Genomic DNA, 21,771 nt, shown 5'->3' with positions numbered 1-21,771 from the left:
GATCAGCTGTAGAGTCACAGACCACGCGATGTAGGGGCAGCCCCAGGAGGGGAGTGATCAGCTGTAGAGTCACAGACCACGCGATGTGGGGGCAGCCCCAGGTGGGGAGTGATCAGCTGTAGAGTCACAGACCACGCGATGTAGGGGCAGCTCCAGGTGGGGAGTGATCAGCTGTAGAGTCACAGACCACGCGATGTAGGGGCAGCTCCAGGTGGGGAGTGATCAGCTGTAGAGTCACAGACCACGCGATGTGGGGGCAGCCCCAGGTGGGGAGTGATCAGCTGTAGAGTCACAGACCACGCGATGTAGGGGCAGCTCCAGGTGGGGAGTGATCAGCTGTAGAGTCACAGACCACGCGATGTAGGGGCAGCCCCAGGTGGGGAGTGATCAGCTGTAGAGTCACAGACCACGCGATGTGGGGGCAGCTCCAGGTGGGGAGTGATCAGCTGTAGAGTCACAGACCACGCGATGTAGGGGCAGCCCCAGGTGGGGAGTGATCAGCTGTAGAGTCACAGACCACGCGATGTAGGGGCAGCCCCAGGTGGGGAGTGATGAGCTGTAGAGTCACAGACCACGCGATGTAGGGGCAGCCCCAGGTGGGGAGTGATCAGCTGTAGAGTCACAGACCACGCGATGTAGGGGCAGCTCCAGGTGGGGAGTGATCAGCTGTAGAGTCACAGACCACGCGATGTAGGGGCAGCCCCAGGTGGGGAGTGATCAGCTGTAGAGTCACAGACCACGCGATGTAGGGGCAGCTCCAGGTGGGGAGTGATCAGCTGTAGAGTCACAGACCATGCGATGTGGGGGCAGCCCCATCGCCAGCAAAATGCCAGCAGCCCAGGAAATTGAATTAGGCTTTAATTGTTTAAATAAGTCTCCCGCCTCCGGTCGAGGGAGCCGCTGCTGTTCCCGCTGCTGGGAAAGTTCCCCAGCGGCAAGACCGTGTCGGCAAGCCATCCTGACGTGGCTCCCCAGCATTTACTCGACCCCCACCTCCTACACTCAGGGGCTGGTAGCACTCAATCATACGGGTCAGGGCTGAGACCAAGAGTCGGAGCTAAAACCAGGGGTGGGGGCTGAGACCAGGGGTCAGAGCTGAGACCAGGGGTCAGAGCTCAGACCAGGGGTCAGAGCTGAGACCAGGGGCCGGGGCTGAGACCAGGGGTCAGAGCTGAGACCAGGGGTCAGAGCTGAGACCAGGGGCCGGGGCTGAGACCAGGGGTCAGAGCTGAGACCAGGGGTCAGAGCTGAGACCAGCGGTCAGAGCTGAGACCAGGGCTCGGGGCTGAGACCAGGGGCCGGGGCTGAGACCAGGGGTCAGAGCTGAGACCAGGGGTCAGAGCTGAGACCAGGGGCCGGTGCTGAGACCAGGGCTCGGTGCTGAGACCAGGGCTCGGGGCTGAGACCAGGGGCCGGGGCTGAGACCAGGGGTCGGGGCCCAGACCAGGGGTCAAGGCTGAGACCAGGGGTCAGGGCCTAGACCAGGGGTCAGGGCCTAGACCAGGGGCCGGGGCCGAGAGGAGGGCTCTGGGGTGAGACCAGAGGTCGGGGCTGAGCCCTGTTCTGTTGTGTTGGGATTAATGGCACAGCAATCATTATGTCTGTACGCTGAAAACTGAAACATTAGGAAAAACACTTGCATGGAATGGAAATGAAATGGAACCAGAGAATAACAATCCAAGCAAGTGGTACTTTTTAAAATTCATTCAAGGGATGAGGGCGTCGCTGGCCAGACCAGCATTTATTTTTTATTTTTTTATTGTATTTAGAGATACAGCACTGAAACAGGCCCTTCGGCCCACTGAGTCTGTGCCGACCATCAACCACCCATTTATACTAATCCTACACTAATCCCATATTCCTACAACATCCCCACCTGTCCCTATATTTCCCTACCAACTACCTCTACTCGGGGCAATTTATAATGGCCAATTTACCTATCAACCTGCAAGTCTTTTGGTGGTGGGAAGAAACCGGAGCACCCGGCGAAAACCCACGCAGACACAGGGAGAACTTGCAAACTCCACACAGGCAGTACCCAGAATTGAACCCGGGTCGCTGGAGCTGTGAGGCTGCGGTGCTAACCACTGCGCCACTGTGCCGCCCTATTGCCCATCCCTAATTGCCCTTGAGGAGGTGGTGGTGAGCTGCCTTCTTGAACCGCTGCAGTCCGAGGGGTGTGGTTACACCAATAGTGCTGTCAGGAAGGGAGTTCCAGGATTTTGATCCAGTGACAGTGAAGTAACGGCGATATAGTTTATGAGAATGTATGAAACAGAGTGAGAGCATACAGAGCATGAGAGCATCCTGTCCAACTGTGCTCACCTGTTCAGATAGCACATCAAAGAGATTCAGCTCGCATACAGGGCGACTTCACAATGAAGAAAAGAGAAGTTTACAGGGCTATGGGGAAAGAGCAAGGGAGTGGGACTAATTGGATAGCTCTTTCAAAGAGCCATCATGGGTACAATGGGCTGAAAGGCCTCCTTCTGTGCTGTAATGACTCTATTTCTTTGTGGTGACCTGATTGAGGTTTTCCAGATTCTGAAGGGAATTAACCAACATGTGCCAGGAAGATCAATCCTGTGCTGAAGGGCTCCAATCCTGGGGAATACAAGCTAACAATTAGGAAGTTACGCGTAAGGAGGAAAATCGGAGTGAACATTTTCATTCAGAGGGGTAGTTTCTGTAGACTGGTTGCAAGGAGCCCCCTCAATCCTCAGATTAAGGTGAGTGGCGCCCGTACCTGGCACTCCCAGTACCTCTCTCTTCAGCTGTGGGCCAGCACCCTCCTGTAAGATTTGTATCCACATTTCGCACTGGTTGTCTGGGTCGATAAAAAGTGGCCATGGGAGTGGGCAGCATTTGACCAGGATCCGTGCAAGCAGAACGCTGACTCTGGCTGTGGCATTGACTGGAAGTTTGTCACAATTCCACTTTAACTGCTCTCCCAGTGAACTGAGGATGTCCAAGAGTAGGAAGTCACTGCGGATTGGGATAAAAGTAGGAGCTCGTTGATGGTCTGCATCTGATGTGATCTTTTCTTGAGAGGTGAGTGGTGTCTTCACTGGAAGTAACTTTACCAGTTCTTGTCGAGCATCTTCTGGCTCCATGTGTATCTCTCCAGTGTAACAAGCTGTCTTCCATTTCTTCAAGAGTTCCTGCCTCATCTTTTCCTCGAAGGGACCCAAGTAGATGATGGCAGCTGCTGTCAGGAGACCATCACCTGAAATTGTTATCTTCCTGTCCTTTGACTGCTTCAAGGCTTCATCCCACTCAAATTGATGAGGACTTAGTGCATGCATAAGATTTTCAGCTACTTTCAAGTCCTTCTGCCATTCTTCTATCTCGGCTAAATACATCTCTTCCTCCTCTTTCAGTTTGCTAAGTAAATCCTGCTCCTTTTGCTCCACAAGTCTGAGGACTTCTGCATCACTGAGGTCTGTCACAGAGTCAGAGTCTGACAAATAGTCATCTCCAGCTTCTCGGAGCAAGTCAACAAGTCTTCTCTTCATGTTAAAAGCCTGTTTCCTCAGTAACCCTAGTTTGGTTTGTGCTTCTTCGATACGAGATTGGTACTCGTTGATGAAGGCAGGGCTGTACTCTCGAGCTATAGTAGCATACTGGTACACAGCTTTAATCCATAGGCTGAAGGATTCCACTGCTTTGCTAGCCTCACGCACTGCATCCGGTTGGAATTCAGGTTGCTTAACGATGTAACCCAGAGTCTTGAATAGGTCTTCCGGAACATTCTCCTTGTCATAAAATTCCAAATCCTACAGAGTAAGAATTTGTAAAAGTTATAAACATTTATTACACAGTACGTTGGAGTTAGGACATTACCCAACTGCGATCCTGGATTAGGAATTTTGTCAAAGGGTTTAAATGTAATCCTGGGAGCCATACACCAGTGAGACTGATGTAATGAACATCCAGGACTCAGACCTCACTTCCACAATGGCTGAGGGTCTCTAACACCTCTACCGCACTCCCTGATATCCACTGCCTGTCTCAACTGTAAGGTAGATGATCTAAGTCCTCACCCATGCTGAGTACCCAGCAGCTGTCCATTGGACTGAGAGTTGTGAACACTGTCTGTAATTGGCCAGTTTGTACTAGTAGTGGTCAAGGTATCTCATGCAAGGAGTCAGCAAATAGACCCAACACTCTCCCAATTTCCTTTTCATCTGTACTTTTCTTCTCTCTCTCTCTCTCTCTCTATTTTACCATTGAGACTTCAGTCAGCCTCCTTTGAACTTTCTCTTTTACTCTTCCACAGTTCCAAATCCTCCCATCTATTCACACTCTTCCTCTCCGTCCATCCTCAGTGTGTTGAATCTCAATTCTTTGCTCCAATTCATGCTCCAAGGCACCTCTCCCAGCACCTCTTATCTGTGGAACTGCTCACTTTCCATCTTTTACCCTTCCTTTATTGACAGCCTTTTAAATACTTGATTCACCTGATTTTCCCTCCTGTTCTTTCCAACCCTAATGGTGACCTGCATTATGCACCTTTCTCTTTCCCCGGAGAATGGTAGCATAGTGATCACGTTATTGGATGAGTAATCCAGAGACCTGGACTAATGCTCCAAAGACATGAGTTCAAATCCCACCATGGCAGCTGGGGCATTTAAATTCAGTTAATTAGATAAATTTGGAATAAAAAGCTAGTCTCAGTAATGGTGACCATGAAACTACCAGATTGTCGTAAAAACCCATCTGGTTTACTAATGTCCTTTAGGAAAAGAAATCTGCCGCCCTTACCTGGTCTGGCCTACACGTGACTCCAGATCCACAGTGATGTGATTCACTCTTAAACTCAGTTGTATTCAAGAAGGCAGCTCACCACCAACTTCTCAAGGGCAGTTAGGGATGGGCAACAAATGCTAGCCTAGCCAGCTATGCCCACATTCCGAGAACGAATAAAAAACCATCTCAACTGAAACAATATAAAAGTTTCCCACCTGGTAAAAGTTTGGCTGACCGAGTAACTGTTTCACATTGTCCCAGCCATCTGGTTTTCCAAACATCAGACACAGGGTGTTCATCACCATGACAACGGGAGGAGGAGGGGCACGGTAGGTCCGCACCTCATTTAGATCGCTAGAACTCAGCGCCTGAAGGGTTTTCAATGCTGCTGCATAAATCGGCTTGACCTGGAAGATGAGAATTCAACAGGAGGTAACACATCGGAATGTGACAGTGTGATAAGCAATTGGATAAAATTCTATTGAAGGTGCACAGCCCAATAGAACAATGACGAGATTTGTTCTAGTGGGCTATGGTCATCTTATTGGACTTGTGATCCAGTGGCCCAGACTAGTTATCCAGTGGCCCAGATTAATGATCCAGAGGCCTGGACTAGTGATCCAGAGACATCAACTAGTCATAGAGTTATACAGCACAGAAACAGGTCCTTCGACCCATCGTCTGTGCCGGCCATCAAGCACCTAACTATTCTAGTCTCATTTTCCAGCATTTGGCCTGTAGCCTTGTATGCTATGGCGTTTCAAGTGCTCATCCAAATACGTCTTAAATGTTGTGAGGGTTCCTGCCTCTACCACCACTTCAGGCAGTGTATTCCAGATACCAACCACCCTCTGGGTGAAAAAAGTTTTCCTCAAATCCCCTCGAAACCTCCTGCCCCTTACCTGGTTATTGACCCCTGGTTATTGACCCCTCCGCTAAAGGAAAAAGTTTCTTCCTATCTAACCTTCCCAACATTGACTGGGATTCACTTAGTCTTAGAGGTCTAGATGGAGCAGAATTTGTAAGGAGCATCCAGGAGGGTTTTCTAGAGCAGTATGTAAATAGTCCAACTCGGGAGGGGGCCATACTGGACCTGATGTTGGGGAATGAGCCCAGCCAGGTGGTTGAAGTTTCAGTAGGGGACTACTTTGGGAATAGTGATCACAATTCCGTAAGCTTTAAAATACTCATGGACAAAGACGAGAGTGGTCCTAAAGGAAGAGTGCTAAATTGGGGGAAGGCCAACTATACCAAAATTCGGCAGGAGCTGGGGAATGTAGATTGGGAGCAGCTGTTTGAAGGTAAATCCACATGTGATATGTGGGAGGCTTTTAAAGAGAGGTTGATTAGCGTGCAGGAGAGACATGTTCCTGTGAAAATGAAGGATAGAAATGGCAAGATTAGGGAACCATGGATGACAGGTGAAATTGTGAGACGAGCTAAGAGGAAAAAGGAAGCATACATAAGGTCTAGGCGGCTGATGAAAGACGAAGCTTTGAAAGAATACCGGGAATGTAGGACCAATCTGAAACGAGGAATTAAGAGGGCTAAAAGGGGTCATGAAATATCTTTAGCAAACAGGGTTAAAGAAAATCCCAAAGCCTTTTATTCATATATAAGGAGAAAGGGGGTAACTAGAGAAAGGATTGGCCCACTAAAGGACAAAGGAGGAATGTTATGCTTGGACTCAGAGAAAATGGGTGAGATTCTAAATGAGTACTTTGCATCGGTATTCACCGAGGAGAGGGACATGACGGATGTTGAGGTTAGGAACAGATGTTTGATTACACTAGGTCAAGTCGGCATAAGGAGGGAGGAAGTGTTGGGTATTCTAAAGGGCATTAAGGTGGACAAGTCCCCAGGTCCGGATGGGATCTATCCCAGGTTACTGAGGGAAGCGAGAGAGGAAATAGCTGGGGCCTTAACAGATATCTTTGCAGCATCCTTAAACACGGGTGAGGTCCCGGAGGACTGGAGAATTGCTAATGTTGTCCCCTTGTTTAAGAAGGGTAGCAGGGATAATCCAGGTAATTATAGACTGGTGAGCCTGACGTCAGTGGTAGGGAAGCTGCTGGAGAAGATACTGAGGGATAGGATCTATTCCCATTTGGAAGAAAATGGGCTTATCAGTGATAGGCAACATGGTTTTGTGCAGGGAAGGTCATGTCTTACCAACTTAATAGAATTCTTTGAGGAAGTGACAAAGTTGATTGATGAGGGAAGGGCTGTCGATGTCATATACATGGACTTCAGTAAGGCGTTTGATAAGGTTCCCCATGGCAGGCTGATGGAGAAAGTGAAGTCGCTTGGGGTCCAAGGTGTACTAGCTAGATGGATAAAGAACTGGCTGGGCAACAGGAGACAGAGAGTAGCAGTAGAAGGGAGTTTCTCAAAATGGAGACGTGTGACCAGTGGTGTTCCACAGGGATCCGTGCTGGGACCACTGTTGTTTGTGATATACATTAATGATTTGGAGGAAAGTATAGGTGGACTGATTAGCAAGTTTGCAGACGACACGAAGATTGGTGGAGTAGCAGATAGTGAAGGGGACTGTCAGAGAATACAGCAGAATATAGATAGATTGGAGAGTTGGGCAGAGAAATGGCAGATGGAGTTCAATCAGGGCAAATGCGAGGTGATGCATTTTGGAAGATCCAATTCAAGAGTGAACTATACAGTAAATGGAAAAGTCCTGGGGAAAATTGATGTCAAGAGAGATTTGGGTGTTCAGGTCCACTGTTCCCTGAAGGTGGCAACGCAGGTCAATAGAGTGGTCAAGAAGGCATAAGGCATGCTTTCCTTCATCGGACGGGGTATTGAGTACAAGAGTTGGCAGGTCATGTTACAGTTGTATAGGACTTTGGTCTGGCCACATTTGGAATACTGCGTGCAGTTCTGGTCAACACATTACCAAAAGGATGTGGATGCTTTGGAGAGGGTGCAGAGGAGGTTCACCAGGATGTTGCCTGGTATGGAGGGCGCTAGCTATGAAGAGAGGTTGAGTAGATTAGGATTATTTTCATTAGAAAGACGGAGGTTGAGGGGGGACCTGATTGAGGTGTACAAAATCATGAGAGGTATAGACAGGGTGGATAGCAAGAGGCTTTTTCCCAGATTGGGGGATTCAATTACTAGAGGACACGAGTTCAAAGTGAAAGGGGAAAAGTTTAGGGGGGATATGCGTGGAAAGTTCTTTACGCAGAGGGTGGTGGGTGCCTGGAACGCGTTGCCAGCGGAGGTGGTAGATGCGGGCACGATGGCGTCTTTTAAGATGTATCTAGACAGATACATGAATGGGCAGGAAGAAAAGAGATACAGAACCTTAGAAAATAGGCGACATGTTTAGAGAGAGGATCTGGATCGGCGCAGGCTTGGAGGGCCGAAGGGCCTGTTCCTGTGCTGTAATTATCTTTGTTCTTTGTTCTTTGTTCAATGCCAATGTAACCCCACTATTTAAGAAAGGAGGGAGAGTACAAATGGGGAACTCTAGACCTGTTAGCCTGACATCAGTAGTGGAGAAAATGCTAGAATCTATTATAACTGGACACTTAGAAAATAATGAGGATTGGGCAAAGTCAACATGGATTTATGAAAGGGAAATCATATTTGACAAACCTGTTGGAGTGTTTTGAGGATGCAACTAGCCGAATAGATAAGGGTTAACTAGTGGATGTGTTATATTTGGATTTTCAGAAGGCTTTCGATAAGGTCCCACACAAGAGGTTAGTAAACAAAATTAGAGCACATGGGATTGGGGTTTATATACTGGTATGGATTGAGAATTGGTTCATGGACAGAAAACAGAGAGTAGGAATAAATGGGTCATTCTCAGGTTGGCGGGCTGTGACTAGTGGGGTACCGCAAGGATCAGTGCTTGGGCTCCAGCTGTACACAATCTATATCAATGATTTCGATGTGGGGACCAAATGTAATATTTCTAAGTTTGCTGATGACACAAAACTAGGTGGGAATGTGAGTTGTGAGGAAGAAGCAAAGCGGCTTCAAGAGGATTTGAACAGGCTGAATGAGCGGGCAAGAACATGGCAGATGGAAGATAATGTGGAAAAATGTGAGGTTATCCACTTCGGTAGGAGGAACGGAAATGTAGAGTATTTCTTAAACCGTGAGAGATTGGGAAGTGTTGATGTCTAAAGGGACCTGGGTGTTCTTGTTCATAAGTCACTGAAAGCTAACATGCAATTGCAGCAAGCAATTAGGAAGGCAAATGATATGTTAGCCTTTATTGCAAGAGGATTTGAGTACAGGAGTAAAGAGATCTTACTGCAATTGTGTAGAGCCTTGGTGAGACCGCACCTGGAGTATTGTGTATAACTTTGGTCTCCTTACCTAAGGAAGGATATTATTGCCATAGAGGGAGTGCAATGAAGTTTCAGCAGACTGATTCTTGTGATGGTGGGACTGTCCTATGAGGAGAGATTGAGGATACTGGGCTGATATTCTCTAGAGTTTAGAAGAATGAGAGGTGATCTCATTGAAGCATACAAGATTCTTACAGGGCTCAACAGGGTAGATACAGGAAGGATGGTTCACCTAGCTGGGGGGGTCTAGAACCAGGGGACACCGTCTCAGAATAAGGGGTAGGCCATTTAGGACTGAGATGAGGAATTTCTTCACTCACAGGTGGTGAACCTTTGGAATTTTCTACCCCAGAGGGCTGTTAGGTTCAGTCATTGAGTATATTCAAGACAGAGATAGATGCCTGGGAGTGTGGTGGAGGCAGGTTCAATCGAGGCATTCAAAAGGGAATTAGACTGTTATTTGAAAAGAAAGAATGTGCAGAGTTATGGGGAGAAGGCTGGGGAATGGCATTAGGTGAAATGCTCATTTGAAGAGCCCGTGTAGACACGATGGGCCAAATGGCCTTTTTCTGTGCTGTAACAATTATGTGATAGATTTCTAGATATCAAAGATATAAAGAGATATGGGAAAGTGCGGGAAAATGGCTTTGAGGTAGAACATTAGCCATGGTCTAGCTAAATAGCGGAGCAGGCTTGAGAGGCCAAATGGCCTATCCTGCTCCTATTTCCTATGTTCTGCTGAGTTCAAATCCCACCATAGCAGTTTGAGCAGTCTGAATTCAGTTTAAAAAAACCATCTGGTTCACTAATGCTCGTTAGGGAAGTAAATCTGTCATCCTTACCCAGTTTGGACCTATAAGTGACTCCAGTCCCAAATCAACATGGTTGATCCTTAAATTCCCTCTGAATGGCCACTCAATCATATCAAACTCACAACCAGCAGCTCATGAAGGCGGCTCACCACCACCTTCTCAAGGGCAATTAGGGAAGGGCAATAAATACTGGCCTTGACAGTGACGCTCACATTCTGAGAATGAATGATAAATTTAAACATTGGGTTTGTAGACAAGTGGAGTCAGAGTGGGACGAAAAGAGACGGAGACCGAGAGCGAGGAGTATGAGGAGAGAGCGAGGGGATTGTGAGAGGGGTTGGGGAGTGGGGGGTAAGGGATGGGAGAATGGACAGTCTTTGGGTGATTGAGCACAGAACGCTGACCTTAGGGAACTGCTGTAGCAGGAAGGAGGTTGAACAACCATCCATGCTTGCACAGAGAAACCAAGGATCATGTGGGGGACAAGACGCAGGTGGCAATGGTCAGGCCCAAATTCTAAGGACAACCTTTGTCCCAACATCTGGGATGCCTTTTGCACTATGCACTGGAAACATCTGGTGCATTTAGAGGGAAGCTAGCTGAGTACATGATGGAGAAAGAAAGATAAAGTTATATTCCTTGAGTGACAGGAAGCAGAGAGTAGAGGTGAACGGTTGTTTTTTGGACTTTTCTTTCTTTTTTCTTTTGGGCCTCCTTATCTCGAGAGACAATGGATACGCGCCTGGAGGTGGTCAGTGGTTTGTGAAGCAGCGCCTGGAGTGGCTATAAAGACCAATTTTAGAGTGACAGGCTCTTCCACAGGTGCTGCAGAGAAATTTGTTTGTCGGGGCTGTTGCACAGTTGGCTCTCCCCTTGCGCCTCTGTCTTTTTTCCTGCCAACTACTAAGTCTCTTCGACTCGCCACATTTTAGCCCCGTCTTTATGGCTGCCCGCCAGCTCTGGCGAACGCTGGCAACTGACTCCCACGACTTGTGATCAATGTCACAGGATTTCATGTCGCGTTTGCAGACGTCTTTATAGCGGAGACATGGACGGCCGGTGGGTCTGATACCAGTGGCGAGCTCGCTGTACAATGTGTCTTTGGGGATCCTGCCATCTTCCATGCGGCTCACATGGCCAAGCCATCTCAAGCTCCGCTGACTCAGTAGTGTGTACAAGCTGGGGATGTTGGCCGCCTCGAGGACTTCTGTGTTGGAGATACGGTCCTGCCACCTGATGCCAAGTATTCTCCGGAGGCAGCGAAGATGGAATGAATTGAGACGTCGCTCTTGGCTGACATACGTTGTCCAGGCCTCGCTGCCATAGAGCAAGGTACTGAGGACACAGGCCTGATACACTCGGACTTTTGTGTTCAGTGTCAGTGCGCCATTTTCTCACACTCTCTTGGACTAGAGGAAGGTATATAGTGGGATTCCCCAGGGACCCCTGCTTTTCTTGATATATACTAATGACCCAGACTTGGGTGTGCAGGGCACAATTTCAAAATTTGAAGATGACATAAAACTTGGAAGTATTGTGAACTTTGAGGAGAACTCTGACCATAATTCCGTAAGTTTTAAGGTACTTGTGGATAAGGATAAGAGTAGTCCTCGGGTGAAGGTGCTAAATTGGGGGAAGGCTAATTATTACAATATTAGGCAGGAACTGAAGAATTTAGATTGGGGGCGGCAGTTTGAGGGTAAATCAACATCTGACATGTGGGAGTCTTTCAAAGATTAGTTGATTAGAATCCAGGACCAGCATGTTCCTGTGAGGAAGAAGGATAAGTTTGGCAAGTTTCGGAAACCTTGGATAACGCGAGATTTTGTGAGCCTAGTCAAAAAGAAAAAGGAAGCATTCGTAAGGGCTGGAAGGCTGGGAACAGACGAAGCCCTTGAGGAATATAAAGACAGTAGGAAGGAACTTAAGCAAGGAATCAGGAGGGCTAAAAGGGGTCATGAAAAGCCATTGGCAAACAGGATTAAGGAAGATCCCAAGGTTTTTTATACATATATAAAGAGCAAGAGGGTAACCAGGGAAAGGGTTGGCCCACTCAAGGACAGAGGAGGGAACCTATGTGTGGAGCCAATGTGCGAGGTACTAAATGAGTACTTTGCATCAGTATTCACCAAAGAGAAGGACTTTGTGGATGATGAGTGTAGGGAAGGGAGTGCAGATAGTCTCAGTCATGTCGTTATCAAAATGGAGGAGGTGTTGGGTGTCTTGCAAAGCATTAAGGTAGATATGGGCGGCACAGTGGCGCAGTGGTTAACACCGCAGCCTCACAGCTCCAGTGACCCGGGTTCAATTCTGGGTACTGCCTGTGTGGAGTTTGCAAGTTCTCCCTGTGTTTGCGTGGGTTTCCTCCGGGTGCTCCAGTTTCCTCCCACATGCCAAAGACTTGCAGGTTGATAGGTAAATTGGCCATTAGCAATTGCCCCTAGTGCAGGTAGGTGGTAGGGAAATATAGGGACAGTTGGGGATGTGGTAGGTATATGGGATTAGTGTAGCATTAGTATAAATGGGTGGTTGATGGTCGGCAATGACTCAGTGGGCCGAAGGGCCTGTTTCAGTGCTGTATCTCTAAACTAAACTACAAGTCCCCAGGGCCTGATGGGATCTACCCCAGAATACTGAGGGAGGCAAGGGAAGAAATTGCTGGGGCCTTGACAGAAACCTTTGCATCCTTATTAGCTACAGGTGAGGTCCCAGAGGACTGGAGAATAGCCAATGTTGTTCCTTTGTTTACGAAGGGTAGCAAGGATAATCCAGGAAATTATAGGCCAGTGAGCCTTACGTCAGTGGTAGGGAAATTATTAGAGAGGATTTACTCCCATTTGGAAACAAATGAACTTATCAGCGAGAGGCAGCATGGTTTTGTGAAAGGGGAGGTCGTGTCTCACCAACTTGATTGAGTTTTTTGAGGAAGTTATGAAGATGATTGATGAAGGAAGGGCAGTGGATGTTGTCTATATGGACTTCAGTAAAGCCTTTGACAAGGTCCCTCATGGCAGACTGGTACAAAAGGTGAAGTCACACGGGATCAGAGGGGAGCTGGCAAGATGGATACAGAACTGGCTCACTCATAGAAGACAGAGGGTAGCTGTGGAAGGGTGCTTTTCTGAATGGAGGGATGTGACTAGTGGTGTTCTGCAGGGATCAGTGCTGGGGCCTTTGCTGTTTGTAGTATATATAAATGATTTGGAGGAAAATGTAGCTGGTCTGATTAATAAGTTTGCGGACGACACAAAGGTTGGTGGAGTTGCGGATAGTGATGAGGATTGTCAGAGGATACAGCAGGATATAGATGGGTTGGAGACTTGGGCAGAGAAATGGCAGATGGAGTTTAATCCGGACAAATGTGAGGTCATGCATTTTGGAAGATCTAATGCAGGTGGGAAGTATACAGTAAATGGCAGAACCCTTAGGAGTATTGACAGGCAGAGAGATCTGGGGTAACAGGTCCGCAGGTCACTGAAAGTGGCAACGCAGGTGGATAAGGTAGTCAAGAAGGCATACGGCATGCTTGCCTTGGTCGGGGCATAGAGTATAAAAATTGGCAAGTCATGCTGCAGCTGTACAGAACCTTAGTTAGGCCACACTTAGAATATTGCGTGCAATTTTGGTTGCCACACTACCAGAAGGACGTGGAGGCTTTGGAGAGGGTACAGAAGAGGTTTACCAGGATGTTGCCTGGTCTGGAGGGCATTAGCTATGAGGAGAGGTCAGATAAACCCGGATTGTTTTCACTGGAACGGCGCAGGTGGAGGGGCGACATGATAGAGGTGTACAAAGTTATGGGTGGCATGGACAGAGTGGATAGTCAGAAGCTTTTTCCCAGGGTGAAAGAGTCAGTTACTAGGGGACATAGGTTTAAGGTGCGAGGGGCAAAGTTTAGAGGGGATGTGCGAGGCAAGTTCTTTACACAGAGGGTGGTGAGTGCCTGGAACTTGCTGCCGGGGGAGGTGGTGAAAGCAGGTACGATAGCGACGTTTAAGAGGCATCTTGACAAATACATGAATAGGATGGGAATAGAGGGATATGGTCCCCGGATGTGCAGAAGGCTTTAGTTTAGGCAGGCATCAAGATCAGCGCAGGCTTGGAGGGCAGAATGGCCTGTTCCTGTGCTGTACTGTTCTTTGTTCTTTGATAGTGATAGACTTCAAAAGGATATAGACAGATTGGTAGAATGGATGGTCAAGTGGTAGATGAAAATTAGAACAAAGAACAGTACAGCACAGGAGCAGGCCATTCGGCCCTCCAAGCTTGCGCCGATCTTAATGCCTGCCTAAACTAACACATTCTGCACTTCCGGGGCCCATATCCCTCTATTCCCTTCCTATTCATATATTTGTCAAGATGTCTCTTAAACGTCGCTATCGTATCTGCTTCCACCACCTCGCCTGGCAGCAAGTTCCAGGCACTCACCACCCTCTGTGTAAAAAAACTTGCCTTGCACATTCCCTCTAAACTTTGCCCCTCGCACCTTAAACCCGAGTAACTGACTCTTCCACCCTGGGAAAAAGCTTCTGACTATCCACTCTGTCCATGCCGCTCATAACCTTGTAAACCTCTATCATGTCGCCCCTCCACCTCCGTCGTTCCAGTGAAAACAATCCGAGTTTTTTCAACCTCTCCTCATAGCTAATGCCCTCCAGACCAGGCAACATCCTGGTAAACCTCCTCTGTACCCGCTCCAAAGCCTCCACGTCCTTCTGGTAGTGTGGTGACCAGAATTGCACGCAATATTCTAAGTGTGGCCTAACTAAGGTTCTGTACAGCTGCAACATGACTTGCCAATTTTTATACTCTATGCCCCGACCGATGAAGGCAAGCATGCCGTATGCCTTCTTGACTACCTTATCCACCTGCGTTGCCACTTTCAGTGACCTGTGGACCTGTACACCCAGATCTCTCTGCCTGTCAATACTCCTAAGGGTTCTGCCATTTACTGTATACCTCCCACCTGCATTAGACCTTCCAAAATACATTACCTCACATTTGCCCGGATTAAACTCCATCTGCCATTTCTCCGCCCAAGTCTCCAACCGATCTATATCCTGCTGTATCCTCTGACAATCCTTATCATTATCCGCAACTCCACCAACCTTTGTGTCGTCCGCAAACTTACTAATCAGACCAGCTACATTTTCCTCCAAATCATTTATATATACTACAAACAGCAAAGGTCCCAGCACTGATCCCTGCAGAACACCACTAGTCACATCCCTCCATTCAGAAAAACACCCATCCACTGTTACCGAGCCAGTTCTGTATCCATCTTGCCAGCTCACCTCTGATCCCGTGTGATTTCACCTTTTGTACCAGTCTGCCATGAGGGACCTTGTCAAAGGCTTTACTAAAGTCCATATAGACAACATCCACCGCCCTTCTCTCATCAATCACCTTCGTCACTTACTCAAAAAACTCAATCAAATTAGTAAGACACGACCTCCCCTTCACAAAACCATGCTGTCTCTCGCTAATAAGTTTGTTTGTTTCCAAATGGGAGTAAATCCTGTCCCGAAGAATCCTCTCTAATAGTTTCCCTACCACTGACGTAAGGCTCACCGGCCTATAATTTCCTGGATTATCCTTACCACCCTTCGTAAACAAAGGAACAACATTGGCTATTCTCCAGTCCTCTGGGACCTCACCTGCAGCCAATGAGGATGCAAAGATTTCTGTCAAGGTCACCTGAAGCCAATGAGGATGCAAAGATTTCTGTCAATGCAGAGAAGTGTGAAGTGATTCATTTTGGTAGGAAGAATGAGGAGAAGCAATATAAAATAAAGGGTACAATTCAAAAAGGGGTGCAGGAGCAGAGGGATTTGGGTGTATGTGGGCACAAATGGGAATGTGAGCTGTGAGGAATATGCAAAGAGGCTCCAATGTGATTTGGACAAGTTGGGTGAGTGGGCAAATGCATGGCTGATGCAGTATAACATGGATAAATATGAGGTTATCCACTTTGATTGTAAAAACAGAAAGGCAGATTATTATCTGAATGGTGATAGATTGGGAAAGGGGGAAGTGCAACGAGACCTGGGTGTCCTTGTACACCAGTCGCTGAAAGCAAGCATTCAGGTGCAGCAAGCAGTTAGGAAGGCGAATGGTATGTTGGCCTTCATTGCAAGAGGATTTGAGTACAGGAGCAAGGATGTCTTACTGCAGTTATACAGGGCCTTGGTGAGACCACATCTGGAATATTGTGTGCAGTTTTGGTCTCCTTATCTGAGGAAGGATGTTCTTGCCATGGAGGGAGTGCAAAGAAGATTTACTGGGCTGATTCCTCGGATGGCAGGATTGATGTATGAGGAAGGATTGGGTCGACTAGGATTATATTCACTAGAGTTTAGAAGAATGAGAGGGGCTCTCATAGAAACCTATAAAATTCTAACAGGCCTAGACAGGCTAGATGCAGGGAGTATGTTCCCGATGGCTGGGGAGTCCAGAACCAGGGGTCACAGTCTCAGGATACGGGGTATGCCATTTAGAACTGAGATGAGGAGAAATTTCTTCACTCAGAGGGTGGTGAACCTGTGGAATTCTCTACTGCAGAAGGCAGTGGAGGCCAAGTCATTAAATATATTCAAGAAGGAGATAGATATATTTCTTAATGCCAAAGGGATCAAGGGATATGGGGAGAAAGCGGGAACAGGGTACTGAATTAGACGATCAGCCGTGATCTTTTTTGAATGGCAGAGCATGCCTGAAGGGCCGAATGGCCTACTCCTGCTCCTATTTTCTATGTTTCCACGTTTCAAATCATTGAAGGTTGCAGGGCAGGTTGAGAAAGCGATTAATAAAACATACGGGATCCTTCCCACGGCACCTTCCCCTGCAATCGCAGGAGGTGTAATACCTGCCCATTTACCCCCTCTCTCCTCAGTATCCAAGGCCCCAAACACTCCTTTCAGGTGAAGCTGTGATTTACTTGTGCTTCTTTCAATTTAGTATACTGTATTCGCTGCTCACAATGTGGTATCCTCTACACTGGGGAGGCCAAACGCAGACTGGGAGACCGCTTTGCGGAACACTTCCGCTCAGTCTGTAAGCATGACCCCGAGCTTGCGGTTCCTGGCCACTTCAACACCCACTCCCCCCACCACCCCCCCGCCCCATGCTCAGATCTCTGTCCTGGGATTGCTGCAATGTTCCAGTGAACATCAACCCAAGCTCGAGGAACAGCATCTCATTTACCGATTAGGCACAATACAGCCTGCTGGGCTGAACTTAAGAGTTCAATAATTTCAGAGCATGATGACAGCCTTTTTATTTTTAGTTCTTTTTTCTTTGTTTATTTTAGCTTGTTTAGTTTGTTTCTATTGTGCCTACCCACTGTTTTTTTCATGTTTGTGCTGGGGCCAGGGCTGTTCGGTTTTCTGTCAATTAACACCCTCTGTGTACTAACTTTGTCTTTCACCACACCATTAACATACCATTTGCCTTTGCTCCATGACCTTCTCTGTGATCTTGTCCTATCAACACCTTCTCCTTTGTTATCTCTTGCCCCACCCCCGCTTTACTTGCTTAAAACCTTTTACATTTCTAATATTTGTCAGTTCAGATGAAGGGTCACTAACTCTGCTTCTCTCTCCACAGATGCTGCTGGACCTGCTGAGTATTTCCAACATTTCTTGTTTTTATATACGGGATCCCAGGCTTTATAAATAAGGGTATAGCGTACAAAAACAAGGAAGTTATGATAAACCTGTATAAAACACTGGTTCAGCATCAACTGGTGTATTGTGTCTGGTTCTGGGCACTACACTTTAGGAAGGATGTGAATGCATTAGAGAGGGTGCAGAAAAGATTCACGAGAATGATTCCAGTGATGAGGAATCTGTTACGTGGATAGATTGGAGAAGCTGGGGCTGGTCTCCTTGGAGAAGAAAAGGTTGAGAGGAGATTTGATAGAGATGTTCAAAATCATGAGGGGTCTGGACAGAGTAGATAGGACACAAGAACACAAGATATAGGTGCAGGAGTATACCATATAGCCCATTGAGCCTGCTCCACCATTCAATACGATCATGGCTGATCTTAGGATTCAACTCCACTTTCTCGCCTGCTCCGCATATCCCTTGATTCTCTGAGGGACCAAAAATCCATCTATCTCCGCCTGAAACGCATTCAGTGATGGAGCATCCACAGCCCTCTGGGGTAGAGAATTCCAAAGATTCGCAACACTTTAAGTGAAATAATTTCTCCTCATCTCAGTCCTAAATGATTGTTCCCTTATCCTGAGACTGTACCCCCATGTTTTAGATTCCCCAACCAGCAGAAATAATCTCTCAGTGTCTATCCTATCCAGCCCCGTTAGAATCTTATCTGAAACCAGTTCTGAAGAAGGGTCACTGACCTGAAATGTTAACTCTGCTTCTCTCTCCACAGATGCTGCCAGACCTGCTGAATATTTCCAGCATTTCTTGTTTTTATTTCAGATTTCCAGCATCCGCAGTATTTTGCTTTTATTATCCCTTTAGAATCTTATCTGTTTCAATGAGATCACCTCTAATTTTTCGAAATTCCAGAGAATATAGGCCCAATTTACTCGGCCTTTCATCATAGGACAACCCCCTCATCCCAGGGACCAATCTAGTGAATCTTCGCTGCACCACCTCCAGTGCATGTATATCCTTTCTTAAATGTGGAGACCAAAACTGCACACAGTATTCCAGTCTCACCAAAACACTGGACAATTGTAGCAAGGCTTCTTTATTCCTCTACTCCAATCCCCTTGCCAACATGCCATTTGCCTTCCCAATTGCTTGCTGTACCTTTCGATTACCTGTACGATTCACTCCGCATGATATCAAGAAACGACTGAAAGCACTGGATACTGCAAAGGCTATGGGCCCTGACAATATTCCAGCAATAGAACTGAAGACCTGTGCTCCAGAACTTGCCGCGCCCCTAGCCAAGCTGTTCCAGTACTGCTACAACACTGGCATCTACCCTGCAATGTGGAAAATTGCCCAGGTATGTCCTGTACACAAAAAGCAGGACAAGTCCAAACCGGCCAATTACCACCCCATTAGCCTACTCTCAACCATCAGTAAAGTGATGGAAGGTGTCATCAACAGTGCCATCAAGCAGCACTTGGTTAGCAATAACCTGCTCAGTGATGCTCAGTTTGGGTTCCGCCAGGGCCATTCAGCTCCTGACCTCATTACAGCCTTGGTTCAAACATGGACAAAAGAGCTGAACTCTTTTGAGGTGAGAGTGACTGCTCTTGACATCAAGGCAGCATTTGACCGAGTATGGCCCTAGCAAGCTGAGGTCAATGGGAATCAGGGGGAAAACCCTCCGTTGGCTGGAGTCATACCTAGCACAAAGGAAGGTGGTTGTGGTTGTTGGAGGTCGATCATCTGAGCTCCAGGACATCACTGCAGGTGTTCCTCAGGGTACTGTCTTCAGCCCAACCATCTTCAGCTGCTTCATCAATGACCTTTCTTCAATCATAAGGTCAGAAGTGGGGATGTTCGCTGATGATTGCACAATGTTCAGCACCATTCGTGAATCCTCAGATACCGAAGCAGTCTGTGTAGAAATGCAGGAAGACCTGGACAATATTCAGGCTTGGGCTGATAAGTGGCAAGTAACATTTGCACCACACAAGTGCCAGGCAATGACCATCTCCAACAAGAGAGAATCTAACCATCTCCCCATGACATTCAACGGCATTACCATCACTGAATCCCCCACTATCAACATCCTAGGGGCTACCATTGACCAAAAACTGAACTGGAGTAACCATATAAATACCATGGCGACAAGAGCAGGTCAGAGGCAAGGAATTCTGAGGCGAGTAACTCACCTCCTGACTCCCCAAAGCCTGTCCACCATCTACAAAGCACAAGTCAGGAGTGTGATGGAATACTCTCCACTTGCCTGGATGGGTGCAGCTCCAACAACATTCAAGAAGCTTAACACCATCCAGGACAAAGCAGCCCGCTTGATTGGGAGCCCATCTACAAACATTCACTCCCTCCACCACCGCCACACAGTGGCAGCAGTGTGTACCATCTACAAGATGCACTGCAGCAATGCACCAAGGCTCCTCAGACAGCACCTTCCAAACCCGCAACCTCTGCCAACTAGAAGGACAAGGGCAGCAAATACATGGAAACACCACCTGCAAATTCCCCTCCAAGTCACACACATTCCTGACTTGGAACTATATCGCCGTTCCTTCACTGTCGCTCGGTCAAAATCCTGGAACTCCCTTCCTAACAGCACTGTGAGTGTATCTACCCCACATGGACTGCAGCGGTTCAAGAAGGCAGCTCACCACCACTTCCTCAAGGGCAATTAGGGATGGGCAATAAATGCTGGCCTGGCCAGTGATGCCCACATCCCATGAATGAATAAAAAAGAACCTCATGTTAACTTTCTGCGTTCCTTGTATAAGTGCTCCCAAGTCTCTGAACATCGACACTTACAAGTTTCACACCTTTAAAAAATATTCTGCTTTTCTATTCTTATGACCAAAGTGCGTAACTTCACACTTCCCTACATTATACTCCATCTGCCATCTTGTTTCCCACTGTCTGTATCACTTTGCAGCCTCTCTGTGTCCTCCAGAACAGATAGGAGGTTCTGTGGGAACGAGAGAGACTCACGGTTGGTGTGTTGCCTCCCAGGTGCCAGGGTTCGTGATGTCTCGGATCGTGTATTTGGGATCCTTAGGGGGGAGGGGGAGAAGCCCCAAGTCGTGGTCCACAGAGGCACCAACGACATAGGTAGGAAGAGAGATGGGGATTTAAGACAGAAATTCAGGGAGCTAGGGTGGAAGCTTAGAGCGAGAACAAACAGAGTTGTTATCTCTGGGTTGTTGCCCGTGCCACGGGATAGCGAAGCGAGGAATAGGGAGAGAGAGGAGTTGAACACATGGCTGCAGGGATGGTGCAGGAGGGAGGGTTTTGGTTTCCTGAATAATTGGGGCTCTTTCTGGGGTAGGTGGGACCTCTTCAAACAGGATGGTCTTCACCTGAACCAGAGGGGTACCAATATCCTGGGGGGGAGATTTGCTAGTGCTCTTCAGGGGGGTTTAGCAGGGGAATGGGAACCTAAATTGTAGTGCCAGTGTACAGGATGTTGAGAGTAGTGAGGTCAGGGATAAGGTTACAAGGATGCAAGAGGACACTGGCAAGCAAGAACCTGGTTTAAAGTGTGTCTACTTCAACGCCAGGAGCATCCGGAATAAGGTGGGTGAGCTTGAAGCATGGGTTGGTACCTGGGAGCTCGATGTAGTGGCCATTTCGGAGACATGGGTAGAGCAGGGGCAGGAATGGATGTTGCAGGTTCCGGGATTTAGATGTTTCAGTAAGAACAGAGAAGATGGTAAAAGAGGGGGGGGGGTGGCATTGTTAATCAAGGAGAGTATTACAGTGACAGAAAGGACGTTTGAGGACTCGTCTACTGAGGTAGTATGGGCCGAGGTTAGAAACAGGAGAGGTGAGGTCACCCTGTTGGGAGTCTTTTATAGACCTCCGAATAGTTCCAGAGATGTAGAGGAAAGGATAGCGAAGATGATTCTTGACAGGGGCGAGAGTAACAGGGTAGTTGTTATGGGGGACTTTAACTTTCCAAATATTGACTGGAAATACTATAGTTCGAGTACTTTAGATGGGTCAGTTTTTGTCCAGTGTGTGCAGGAGGGTTTTCTGACACAGTATGTAGACAGGCCAACCAGGGGCGATGCCACATTGGATTTGGTACTGGGTAATGAACCCTGCCAGGTGTTAGATTTAGATGTAGGTGAGCACTTTGGTGATAGTGATCACAATTCGGTTAGGTTTACCTTAGCGATGGGCAGGGACAGGTATATACCGCAGGGCAAGAATTATAGCTGGGGGAAAGGAAATTATGATGCGATTAGGCAA

General features: G+C 47.6%; 1 protein-coding gene across 1 annotated transcript in view; it reads right to left on the bottom strand.

Annotated features, from left to right (window-relative positions):
* Nucleotides 1–21,771, bottom strand: part of LOC137371058 (dynein heavy chain domain-containing protein 1) — a 373,825-nt gene that overhangs the window by 45,452 nt on the left and 306,602 nt on the right. The window contains exons 34-36 of the mRNA XM_068032957.1: nt 4,965–5,156; nt 2,638–3,776; nt 2,292–2,371 (exon numbers count right to left, since the gene is read on the bottom strand). Of these exons, the coding sequence (XP_067889058.1) occupies nt 2,292–2,371; nt 2,638–3,776; nt 4,965–5,156 (1,411 nt within the window). The remainder of the gene's footprint in view (nt 1–2,291; nt 2,372–2,637; nt 3,777–4,964; nt 5,157–21,771) is intronic.

The sequence above is a fragment of the Heterodontus francisci genome, chromosome 6 (genome assembly GCF_036365525.1).
Source record: "Heterodontus francisci isolate sHetFra1 chromosome 6, sHetFra1.hap1, whole genome shotgun sequence".
NCBI lineage: Eukaryota > Metazoa > Chordata > Chondrichthyes > Heterodontiformes > Heterodontidae > Heterodontus > Heterodontus francisci.
This window is presented reverse-complemented; position numbering and strand designations above follow the sequence as displayed.